Below are 12,746 nucleotides of genomic sequence, written 5' to 3'. Positions count from 1 at the left end.
AAAAATTCTGAAAGGACATATACTCATAATCAACACTAAAGATTATTTAGGGATAGGGGCTCTGTGATGGAGAAAACTGGGGCAGGAAATCATTTGATTACTTTAAATTAAATGAAACAACACCAACATCAAATAGTTTAAAGGTGCCATCTGAAAAATAAATATATGTCAACTTCATGAATACTAAATACAAAAACTCAAAATTCCTCAAATATTAAAGAAAACCTCTTCCTGAAAACCTGGCTAAAACCACTTCACCCTAAGAACTTCAACTTCTAAATTAAGAATTCTAAGATTTATGTGTTCTTGAGCATGTGTCCAAAACATACTAATTATATAATCACTGTACTTTATAATTAATAAACTTTTATAATTATAGTCTGACTTGTAATTACTATGATAATTCACATTTTAAATTAGATTGACCACTCACTATTTAAAAATTAAAACTTTTCGACTTTAAATAGAGATATTTAAATGGCAAATTTATCATTTAAAAAAGCATAACCAAAAGACAACTCATTATATGGTGTCACTAAACTTACTTGTATCATACATATGGTAAGCTCACTCAATATACACAGACTACCTGGTTCTAAATGTTTATATATATTTAAATACGATTCTACATCATATTGTCAATATAAGACATTATACAAGTTTCATGATTTGCAATCTGAATGAATTAGAAAATGACAAAGCCCATATGACAGGGTATTTCTGGGAACTCCATTGTTTAAAATAAAAGCTGAATTAAGACCTGAAAAGTACATAGGTTACTGTTTCACATAGCATGACTGAGAAACTATTTGCATGAGAATGTCAGAATCACCTACAGTGACAGAAATCCAAACAGTGGCCACTTGAAAAAGAGGGTGAGTGGAGGGGGACCAAGGTTGACAATACTAACCAGAAAAAAGCACGAGAGAATTTTCTGGATATAATGAAAATGTTCTATATCTTGACCTAGGGCAGTGATGGCGAACCTTTTGAGCTCGGTGTGTCAGCATTTTGAAAAACCCTAACTTAATTCTGGTGCCATGTCACATATAGAAATTTTTTGATATTTGCAACCATAGTAAAACAAAGACTTATATTTTTGATATTTATTTTATATATTTAAATGCCATTTAACAAAGAAAAATCAACCAAAAAAATTAGTTCATGTGTCACCTCTGACACACGCGTCATAGGTTCGCCATCACTGACCTGGGGTGATTCATATGCAAATTAATTGAGCTTTGCATCTAAAATTTTACCTTTCTGTGAGTAAATTTTACCTCAATAAATTACTGAGAGGCGGGGGCAGATTCCTTCAATCTCTCTGACATACAAATATAGAAGATAGAGGAAGTTAGGAATGATGCCCAGGATCCTGGATTTTAGTTCACATCCCAGGGTAATTCTTATGCACATTAAAATTGAGATATACTGGTTAAATTGTGAGTATTAAACATAGCTTTATTTTTTAGTAACTAATAGATGCTCTATTTTTATCTCAATTTAATTAGGAAATAGGTAAATAGGATAAGAAATAAATGTAGTAAATTTAATTTCTACCTGAAACTAACAAGCCCAGCATAACATTTCCAGGGATACCAGGATATTTTAGATGCTCCTAATTTTAAAATATTTCATAATTGCTACAAATCTGAGCTCAACTTGGCTTTTATATATTGGCTACAGAACCTCATGTGGAAAGAAATGCAAGATTTAAAAATTTCAAGGAACAAATTTCTGAAAATTATTTACTTTACAGAAAATGAATGTAAATAAGTCATTTGGAATACCTGCCTATTAAAGGGAAACACGATTTCCTATATGCAGCAGTCTGACTTCTGTAATTGTTATAATTAAATATTTCTGATTGATTCATATCCTATATAATGAGGAATATGCTAATTGGCCGTTTTGCCCTTAGGTGTAACGACCAAGCATGTCACGACCAGATCATGGATCAGCAGGAGGGTGGGCCAGCGAGGTACAAGCGGGCTGCAGAGAGCTACAGGAGGGGGCAGGCAGCAAGCAACCAGGAGGCGGAGAGCTACAGGAGAGGGCAGGGCAACAAACTATTGGGGGGGGGGGGGGGTGGAGGTAGCGGGGGGAGCTACAGGAGGGCGGCAGCAACCTACTAGCACACAGATTCGTGCACAGGACTACTAGTACTTTTGTAAGTACACTAAATCTAAACTAGCACTTTTAAAAAGTTCAAAACCCAGTGTGGTGACTGTGGGAGAGGTGGTAGGAGGTGGAAGTGAAAGAGGGCACAGAGGGATTAAATGTTGATGGAAACCATTTTTTTTAAAAGTTCATAACTCTAAAATGTATACGGTGTTTTTTTAGTACTATTTTTGTCTAAAACCATATTATGATTTGCAAAAGAGGACATACCTTCTTTCTCCTACAACACAAGTTTTAAAAGGACAGGAACACCAGATATTTTAATCTGTGAAGTTACTTATAAAAAATATGAATAGTACCTTATCAGGATGATTGTTAAAAACAACTTGCTTGTGACTGATAAGATGGTACAGGCAATAATATTTTCTTGCATGATATGACCCTTCTCTATCCCCAAAACTTCAATGAAGATAATCCACTCACTATCCTTATCCAAAAAGACAAAAACATTGAAGATGCCATACCCTCGTATGTTTACAAATAAGTCTTCTGCAGCTTTGTGAATGTGGAAAACTTCATCCCGAAAGAGAGAGAGGCAAGAGCTACTTTGAAGAGCTAGCTTCCAAAGATTCAGTGCTGTTGCATCAGTATTGAGGATCCCATGGCACAAAATAAAGCCAACTTTAAATAAAAAAGAAAAGTCAATACAAATGTTAAAATTTTCCAAAGGTAAAGTTCTTTCAGTTACAAAATAGCTTTTCAAAAATTCAGAAAAGTAAACACAATCACTAAATTAAGGTTTTTAAATGACCGGTAATAATTCATATACATACAAGATGGCAATACTGTTGCTCTTTCAATAATTTTCTGTATTCTGCAAAATTAATTTTTGAACCCAGACTGACAAAAAGGGGGGGAGAACATCACTTCTGGGTTGTGAAGAAAGAGTCCTTTTAATGAATGACTAAAAGACATTTTCAGAAATACTTATAAAATATTTTAAGCCAGCCCTAGCTGGTTTGGCTCAGTGGATAGAACATCAATCTGCATACTAAAGGGTCCTGGGTCTGATTCTAGTCAAGGGCACATGCCCGGGTTGCAGGCTCAATCCCCAGTAGGGGCTGTGCAGGAGGCAGCCAATCAATGATTCTCTCTCATCATTTATGTTTCCATCTCTCTCTCTCCCTCCATCTCTGAAATAAATAAAAAAATATTTTTAAAAATAAAAAATATTTTAAGCCTGAGATCAGTTACTAATTAAAAAGCATAATAATCATCACAGTTGTTGCAATTAATGAAAAATAAATATACTTTTCTAAATCACCAGAATAAATGAAATAGCATCTTTCATTTTCATAGCAATTTATGGTTTATTAAATACTTTTTTCACGCATTATCTCATGTGATCCTGTGGAGTAGATAGAGCAGGTGTCCTTTTATAGTTGAAGAAATGAATGATCAATGACTTGACTGAAGTTATATTATTAAATTAGAGCTAGACTTAGCCTCAACTACTTACCCTTAAAATTCTTTCAATATATTATACTGCTCTCTATTATATGAATTCAAATATCTTTCACCTTTTATTATCTACCTTGGAAATCTTACACAAAGGTATAATAATCTATATATGTTTATTGATGTCCTTTCTAGCCCTCCATAATAGGCCATAAACCCTCTACTTTCATTCATTAAACACTTACTCAATGCCTACTGGCCAGTTAGAAATCAACCCTGTTTTCTGTGAGATTTCCCTACAATTCTTAATAGTCACTCCCTTCTTTAAACTCTTGAATTATTAACACATAACTTGCCATTTATCTTTTTATTCTTAGTTCAACCATCCTTTATTTTGTGTGTGTGTTTTACACATATTTTTATCTTTTTATTCTATCTATCTATCTATTTATTTATTTATTTATTTTATTGGTTTTTTACAGAGAAGAAGGGAGAGGCATAGAGAGTAAGAAACATCGATGAGAGAGAAACATCGATCAGCTGCCTCCTACACATACTGGGGATGTGCCTGCAACCAAGGTACATGCCCTTGACCGGAATCGAACCTGGGACCTTTCAGTCCGCAGGCCGATGCTCTATTCACTGAGCCAAACCAGTTAGGGCCAACCATCCTTTAAAAGTGCCACTACACAAGCAAGCTAGCTCTTTAAATAGCCATTTATTGTAGAGTCTGTACATATAGAAGTATATTTAACTTCCTTGAATTTCCTGTAACATATAAAAATATTTTTCATACAATAGGGCCTCTACATGTAAGCCAATTATTTGATCTGGTATGCAACCAAAGAAACAGAATACATGTAAAGAAATTGAAAGAATCCTCCAGAGAAATTTTGTTTATAAAATATTTTTTATTCAATATATTGACTTTTAACTCTTAATTCCTGAATAAAATAAAATTCACTTGATATCTCACATCTTATTGTATACTTAGATTTCACAAAATTGCTGCTGATAAAAGGTTTCTCTGAAAATATTATCAGTTATATTATGGATAAGCATATATTTTATTTTCTTAAGACATAGGTTACATTATGAATTAAAGCATATTAATTTGTTTACGATAGAAAAAATAATAATTTAAAATAGACTGCCCAAGATTAAGAGAATAGTTTATTAATTAAACCACATTAAACCCCTTTTCCTACCAAGGTCCGAATGAAAGGATTAAAAAAAGTGTTTTTTAATTTTCAAGCCATAAAAATGTTGGAGAACAAAACTGGACAAGAAAGTTAAAGAAAATCTTTGAAGATAGAAAGTAGATAAAACTCGACTATCAAGTTAAAAAGAGATGGGACTCTCTCTCTCTCTCTCTCTCTCTCTCTCTTCCCCTCCCCCCTCCTTCCTTCATCTCCTTCCCACTCTCTCTCTGAAAAGCAATGGAAAGAATATCCTCAGGCGGAAATTAACAATGACACACACACAAAAAAAAGAGGCAGGAATTAGTAACCCAAAACTCCAGAAATAAAGAGAGATCTTTTCCTACGAGTCCTCTGAGTCCAACCAACAGAGCAAGAATAAACCCTTAAAAGAACATCAGGATAAGTTCTTTTTTTAAAATATATATATATATTTTTTTAATATATTTTATTGACTTTTTACAGAGAGGAAGGGAGAAGGATAGAGAGTTAGAAACATCGATGAGAGAGAAACATCGATCAGCTGCCTCCTGCATACCCCCTACTGGGGATGTGCCTGCAACCAAGGTACATGCCCTTGACCGGAATCGAGCCCGGGACCCTTCAGTCCACAGGCCGAGGCTCTATCCACTGAGCCAAACTGGTTAGGGCTTTTTAAAATATATTTTATTGATTTTTTACAGAGAGGAAGGGAGAGGAAGAGGAATAGAGAGTTAGAAACATCGATGAGAGAGAAACATCGATTCAGCTGCCTCTTCCACGCCCACCACTGGGGATGTGCCCGCGACCCAGGTACATGCCCTTGACCAGAATCGAACCTGGGACCCTTCAGCCAGCAGGCCGACGCTCTATCCACTGAGCCAAACCGGTTAGGGCAGGATAAGTTATTTTATAATTGCACTTCAAATACCTGAGTCCTCAATATTCTAAGCCTTCAATAACTCTTGGCCCCAGGTAATAAACTAGACCAGTGATCTCAAACTTTAGCTTGCATCAAAATCACCAGAAAGGCTTGTTAAGTCATATTGCTGGGATCCATACAGAGTTTCTGATTCAATAGGTCTAGAGTGGAGATCAAGATTCTGCACATCTAAGGAGGTTCTACTTGGTGCTGCTGGTCCAGGGACTATACTTTGAATTAATCAAGAACAAAGCTCTAAAGAAAGTAGACCATCTTCAGTAGAAAAGTCCTTATGTGGGAACTGGGATCGAAAAGAGAAAAGTAGAGTTTGAAGTAACTCTTTACCTTTATATCAACTCTACTCAAGGTTCAAATACATGAAAGCAGCAAAACTCAGAGTAAACCTTTACCTTGGCAACTGTGGTTATCCCAAATCTGTCTGCCTCCTCCTCCATTAGAGTAGCCTGCCTTCTGACCCACCTCCATGCTCACCATACAAAGCCCATTTAAGGTAAAGACTGGGGGGAATAGTGCTGTATAACTCTAGAGGTCACCCATGCCACCTAAGTCTACTAGTCACCCCAGTTCTTCAGCCATACATCCATAAACATAAAGCAACCAAGGATCACTGCACATTTGAGCAAAATAAATACTTCAAAAGCTGTGTCTAAATCAACTAAGAGACAAAGCATGAAAATCTTAACTTATTATTATAGAAAAAAACAGAACTATCACAAACCCGATCAATATAAAAATTATAATAAAAATGGCTAAAAGGCCCTAGCTGGTTTGGCTCAGTGGATAGAGCATAGACTTAGAGACTGAATGGTCCCAGGTTCGATTCTGGTCAAGGGCACATGCCTGGGTTGCAGGCTCGATCCCCAGTAGGGGGCGTGCAAGAGGCAGCCGATCATGATGATGATTCTCTCTCATCATTAATGTTTCTATCTCCCTTCTTCTCTGAAATCAATAAAAATATATTTTTTTAAATGGCTAAGAGTAGGGAGTCTGAGCTAAATTCCACCTCTTTCATTTTAATGAGTGCAAAGTGCCAGTGCATAATGAGACTAAGCAGAGAAATTGAGAGTGTTTACAAACGTTCATAAAAGCTTGAGTGATTTATGAATAGAAACTTAATAATAATCTAATTGTTAGATTAAATCTAATAAAAATATGGGCATTTATTTTGTGTCTTTGCTTATTGCTTTATTTCTGATCATTCTAGTAATTCATTTCTATTGTATTTTATAAAAGTATCAATCCAAAAATCATTAAAAAAGAAAAACTGGTCTTTCACTATAGACAAACACTGTAATAAAAGTAGTTTCTAAAGTTTAATAAATCAAGAAACAAGAATTGTAAGACCTAAAAAACACAAACTGCTCAAAATTATTCCCCTCCACTAGTGGACATGGGGGTGATAGAAGGAATTACAATGTAGCATTTCTTTTTTTTTTTTTCTTTTTTTTTTAAATATATTTTATTGATTTTTTACAGAGAGGAAGGGAGAAAGATAGAGAGTTAGAAACATCGATGAGAGAGAAACATCAAATCAGCTGCCTCCTGCACATCTCCCACTGGGGATGTGCCCGCAACCCAGGTACATGCCCTTGACCGGAATCGAACCCGGGACCCCTCAGTCCGAAGGCCGACGCCCCATCCACTGAGCCAAACCGGTTTCGGCGGCAATGTAGCATTTCTAATTTTGTATTAAATCTGTGTGTTTCTATCTACTTCTCCCATAGGGGCAGAAATCCTTCCTAGGGAAAAAATCCTAGGAATTTTATTCCCCCTGCATCTAACAAACTGCAAAACATATGAATCGTTTATTATATGTTCTGAAGTAAATACCAAAAACTTTAACTGGATAAATGCAATATTTAAAAAATCATTAAAAAACAAAATAAAAAGCTATGTTGAGAGGCAATATAATGTAGACTATGAGCCTTGGAGTTAGCCTGGGTTCTTACTTTGTCACTGTCCCTTACTAGCTGTATGGATTAAGTTTTAGGTTCCTCATCTATAAAACATACCATCTACCCTAACAGGATTAGTATGAGAACTGAATGAGGTAATGCACATAGAAGACTTAAGAAAGTGCTTGCCACAGAAGTAATATATATTATCTGTTATTTTTCTCTAAAACTTAAACCTGAGGGATAATCACTAAACTATTCAATTTTACTTACAGATAATCCATTTTTCCATTGCATCCAACGAGAGATATTCACAAGGCATCTTAAAAAGAGAAAATATAAATTTGTGTTTAAAAGAAATTCTTAAAAACAAAACAACCCATATCAAATCACTCTCCTCTGAATCCTCAGAATTCTCACGACTCAATTCTTGGCTCAAATACCCCAACAAATTTTAAAAGTTGGGTAAAAGTTTTATAACCCATATTTAAAATTGCAGTCCATAAAGGACAATAAGAGCTGTGCTCCTTTCACATTTACATAACTTAATACCTCCTCCTTAAAAAGTAATGTTGCTAAATCATATTCAATCTAATAAATGACAACTTCCAGATTTCCCAAGTCTATTTCAGAGTTTGTGGTATTCCAAAGGATAAAATTTTAGTCAAGTTAAAAAAAAAAATTATGTATATGGGTGCTCAATGTTTCACTCAAATCAGTAATTATGTGTGTGCATTTTCCATATACATAACATCTATATTCAATCACACAAAGATTAAAAAGAAATATAACAACATACAACAATTTTCTCTAGTTGGTAAGATTTGGGAAATTTTAGTTTTTGTCTTTATAAATTTCTGCACCTTCTAAATTTTCCACCATAAGATTAAAACAAACTTTTAAACTTTAAAAGAAAATACTCATACTACTAATTGTATTAACTTGGCATCAGAATCTAGAAATAAAAGTACTAAATAGTATAACTTAATTACTGAGCATTTACAATAAACTTTACTATAGGCTAGTACTAATTAGAATATTGCAATAGCACTGCTTAACTCAGTTTTTAAAAATCAATTTCACTATTTTCATTCAAAAAGGGAAAAACAAAATCATACGGTATCAGACTGTGCAGGATTAAGCATTGTACTGGGTGCACTGATGAGACTCAATAATTGGGCATTTCTCCACTGGTCGGCTGAAAGATTCCTTCTAGGATACACCATCTGAAGAGAAATTAGTGCATCTGAAAGAGACTAATTAAAATAGAGAAAAAAATATTGAGGAATAAAATTTCTTTTTCCTTCTCCATTTAAATTCCAGTTACAGCTGCTGTACATTTCTAATTGTACCATCCCAAAACAACAGAGCCTATGCGTTTTTTAATCTGAGGTCAGTCCCAGCAACACTCCTCCAGTTTGTTTTTGTTTTTTTTGTTATCCTAACCTGAGGATATGGTTATTTATTTCAGAGAGAAGGGGAGAGGAGGTGAGAGAAAGAGAGAGAGAGAAACACTGATATGAGATTGAACCCAAAACCTGTTGGTATATAGGACACTCCAACCAACTGAGCCACACCGGCCAGGGCCAGATTTTGTTTTCTTTATTTCATGAAAGCTACGTAAATTCTGCCTTCCTGGGTTAAGAGCTTAGCTCATGAAATCATGTTACCTTTTTAAAGTTCAGAATGTTTGGAAATGTTAGGATCTTTATTTTAAAGGGGTAAAGAACCTCCTGTCATCCTCTTGTGCATGATTTTACACTGATCGTTCTCACTGAGAGGAAAAGACACTGGGGTTATGTGACTGTTGCTAGAGCTCAACATATTCCATATTTTTCCAAGAATGCCTTATATGTACTCTATCCTAATAAATTTGTCATGTGGTCTATTAACTATAGCTTTATCATTAAATATGTATCATTAAAAATATTTAATGTTCCACCTCATCTGCTTTATGCTTGTTTTTAGTTGTCCCTTGCTATTTATCTCTGCTTCCTAAAAATTCTGTATTGACTTTTTAATCTGACTGCACATAAATTGCTAGAGGAGTTTGTTCAGAATACAGAATACAGAGTTCCATCTAAAATTCAGTGAACCAAAATCTCTGGGAATAGAACCCAGGAATCTGTATTACAATTACACTACATCATTAAATTAATTAAAATTAATTTATTTTTAATGAATACTAGCAAATATCTGATACTCTGGGATATCATGAAGCATCAGAAAAATCAAGATTAGAAAATAACTGGTTTAATCCAAATGGTAAATTCTCCTTAAGTAATTATGAATAGTCTAGTATATGCTAATTACTATGGAAAAGTTAAAAAAAGATCCAAGAGTCTTTAAAAAAATTTCATCACCTAAGTGTGAAAAGAAGTAAATCTGGTGTTAACTATATGTCAAAATACAAAATACCATATTAAAATTCTTTCAGCATCCAAACAGAACAATGAACCAAGATATTAATACCCTGGGATTTAGTTCTGATTTTGTCACTATTTCTGCCAAATGGCTTACCATGTCATTTCACCAGCCTTCAATTTCCTTATCTACACTAATAAAAGACAAAGATTCTAATTGACCGTACCTTCGCTGCGCCCCAAGCCACGCCCACCAGCCAATCAGAGCAACTATATGCAAATTAACCCAAACAAGATGGCGGCCGGCAGCCACGGAGCTGGAGCAAGCAGGCAGCTTGGTTGCCCGGGCGATGAAGGAAGCCAAGCTTCCTGCCAGCCCTGAGCTGGCTGAGGCCTCCACTCATGGCAACAAAGTTTCAATTATAGAAGATAAATAAATCCCAGATACCTGCTTCCAGCCAGCCTCCACTGGGAGCTTGGATGGCTGGGGGCTGTGGCCAGCCTGCAAACAGCCATCAGCCACTCACCCAGGCTGGCCACACCCTCATGGGGTGAGGGTCCCCGCTGGGGGGCTTGGCCAGTCTGAAAACGGCCTTCAGCCCCTCACCCAGGATGGCCAGGCACCAAAGTAGGGACCCCCACACTGAAGGGTTGTGGCCAGCCTGCAAACAGCCATCAGCCCCTCACCCAGGCTGGCCAGGCACCCCAGCAGGGACCCCCACCCTGAAGGAGCTGTCGCCAGCCTGAAAACAGCCATCATCCCCTCACCCAGGCTGGCCAGGCACCCCTATATAAAGAAGGGTAATATGCAAATTGACCTTAACAACAGAACGACTAGGAATGACTGGTCACTATGACACACACTGACCACCAGGGGGCAGATGCTCAATGCAGGAGCTGCCCCCTGGTGGTCAGTACGCTCCCACAGGGGGAGCTCTGCTCAGCCACAAGCCAGGCTGATGGCTGCCAGTACAGCGGTGGTGGTGGGAGCCTCTCCCACCTCCTCAGCAGCACTAAGGATGTCTGACTGCAGCTTAGGCATGCTCCCCGCTGGCAAGTGGGCATCCCCCGAGGGCTCCCGGGCTGCCAGAAGGATGTCTGACTGCCAGCTTAGGCCCGCTCCCCCCAGGGAGCGGGCCTAAGCTGGCAGGTGGTCATTCCTCGAGGGGTCCCAGACTGCGAGAGGGCACAGGCCAGGCTGAGGGAACCCCCCCCCCCCCACGAGTGCACAAATTTTTGTGCACCGGGCCTCTAGTCTATAATAAGAATGTATGAGCTAACTACAAATTTCCTTAATGTGCTTAGGTACTCTGGTTCTTTGAATTAGCACTACTGCAGAAAAATAATAATAGTAAGACTCCTTAGAACCAAAAGTATTTCATTAAGAACTATTTTTTAATATATCGTAAAAGACAGACTTTCCAAATTATTTCCACAAAACTCCTGTAATATTTTTTTCTCACTAAGAGACATTATAATAATACTAGAGGCCTGGTGCACAAAATTCTTGCACGGGCAGGGTCCCAGGCCTGGCTGGCAATCAGGGCCAATCTGTGGGACAACCAGTGGGGCAATCAGGGGCCCCTGCTGGCACCCGCCTTGGCTGGCCTGGCGCCGCCCGCTCACCGGCCAGCCCCACCCCCTGCCACCACCTACTCCTGGCTGGCCCCCGCCTCCTGCCACCACCGCTGGTCACCTCCCTCTGGCCTGGGGCCTGCAGGCAGCTCCTACATTGAGCGTCTGCCCCCTGGTGGTCAGTGCACGTCATAGCAACCAGTCGTTCCACCAGTGATTCCACTGTTCAGTCGATTTGCATATGAGGCTTTTATTATATAGGATAGCTAAAATTTATCAAGTACTATATATATAAATGCTTTTAATGAAGCAACTAATTTAATCCTCATAATAATCATATGAAGTAGGTACTATTATTACTCCATTTCACAGATAAGAAAACTGATGTATAGTGAAGTTGGTTAAGTAACTTGCCCAATATTACAGTTAGTAATTGGCAGAGTTGGGATTAGCACCCAAGCAGTCTGGTACGATAGGAGACATTCTCAAATACTACACTCCTCTACAGCCTATATTAAGTCTAAAAATATAATCGGTCAATATATTCCTGAGTTTCTATATACTATTCAAAATCTAACTAGTTCTCTGGTTCACAATTAGATAAAATCATGCATAGCTATTATTCATATCTCATTATAATTTTTCCGGAAAGTTTATCAATTAAATAAAACATGCATGGCTATTATTCATACAGTGGGGCCTTGACTTACAAGTTTAATTCGTTCCGTGATGGAGCTCGTAACTCAAACTACTCGTATGTCAAATCAAAAAGTGAACGAGTGAGACACGTGATGCTGGGCTGATGTTGTGGCGTTCACTGTGACGTTCGCTGCGCCAACTAGCTGTGGGGTATCTGAAGCTGGCTCGTAACCCGAATTTTAGCTCGCAACTCAAAGCAAAAAATCGGCCGAGAGACTGCTCGTATCTCGAAAAACTCGTTAGTCAGGACACTCGTAAGTCAAGGACCCACTGTATCTCATTATAGGTTTTTTCCTAAAAGTTCATCACTTTATCTAACTATCCACATTTAACCTATATCACGTGCCAATTAAAGGCCATCTAAAAACCAGCTCTTACCTTACTATGGGGTACAAATTCTTCCATCATCTTCTTTAAAGGGTTTTCATAATCCACAATCATCTGACCAAGGCGTGGATATTCTCGGTCACTTAAAATAGACACATCAAATTTCACTGAGCTGTAAACCATGAAA

General features: G+C 37.5%; 1 protein-coding gene across 1 annotated transcript in view; it reads right to left on the bottom strand.

Moving 5' to 3' along the window:
* LOC139015180 (nck-associated protein 1) overlaps positions 1-12,746 on the bottom strand; it is a 71,182-nt gene that overhangs the window by 27,379 nt on the left and 31,057 nt on the right. The window contains exons 7-10 of the mRNA XM_070422629.1: positions 12,611-12,701; positions 8,714-8,851; positions 7,869-7,917; positions 2,646-2,802 (exon numbers count right to left, since the gene is read on the bottom strand). Coding sequence (XP_070278730.1) covers positions 2,646-2,802; positions 7,869-7,917; positions 8,714-8,851; positions 12,611-12,701 — 435 coding nt within the window. The remainder of the gene's footprint in view (positions 1-2,645; positions 2,803-7,868; positions 7,918-8,713; positions 8,852-12,610; positions 12,702-12,746) is intronic.

The sequence above is a fragment of the Myotis yumanensis genome, unplaced genomic scaffold (genome assembly GCF_028538775.1).
Source record: "Myotis yumanensis isolate MYYU_CA2020_CCGP unplaced genomic scaffold, mMyoYum1.0.hap1 SCAF_8, whole genome shotgun sequence".
Taxonomy (NCBI): domain Eukaryota; kingdom Metazoa; phylum Chordata; class Mammalia; order Chiroptera; family Vespertilionidae; genus Myotis; species Myotis yumanensis.
The sequence above is the reverse complement of the archived record's forward strand: the minus strand, read 5'-3'. Positions and strand labels throughout refer to the sequence as shown.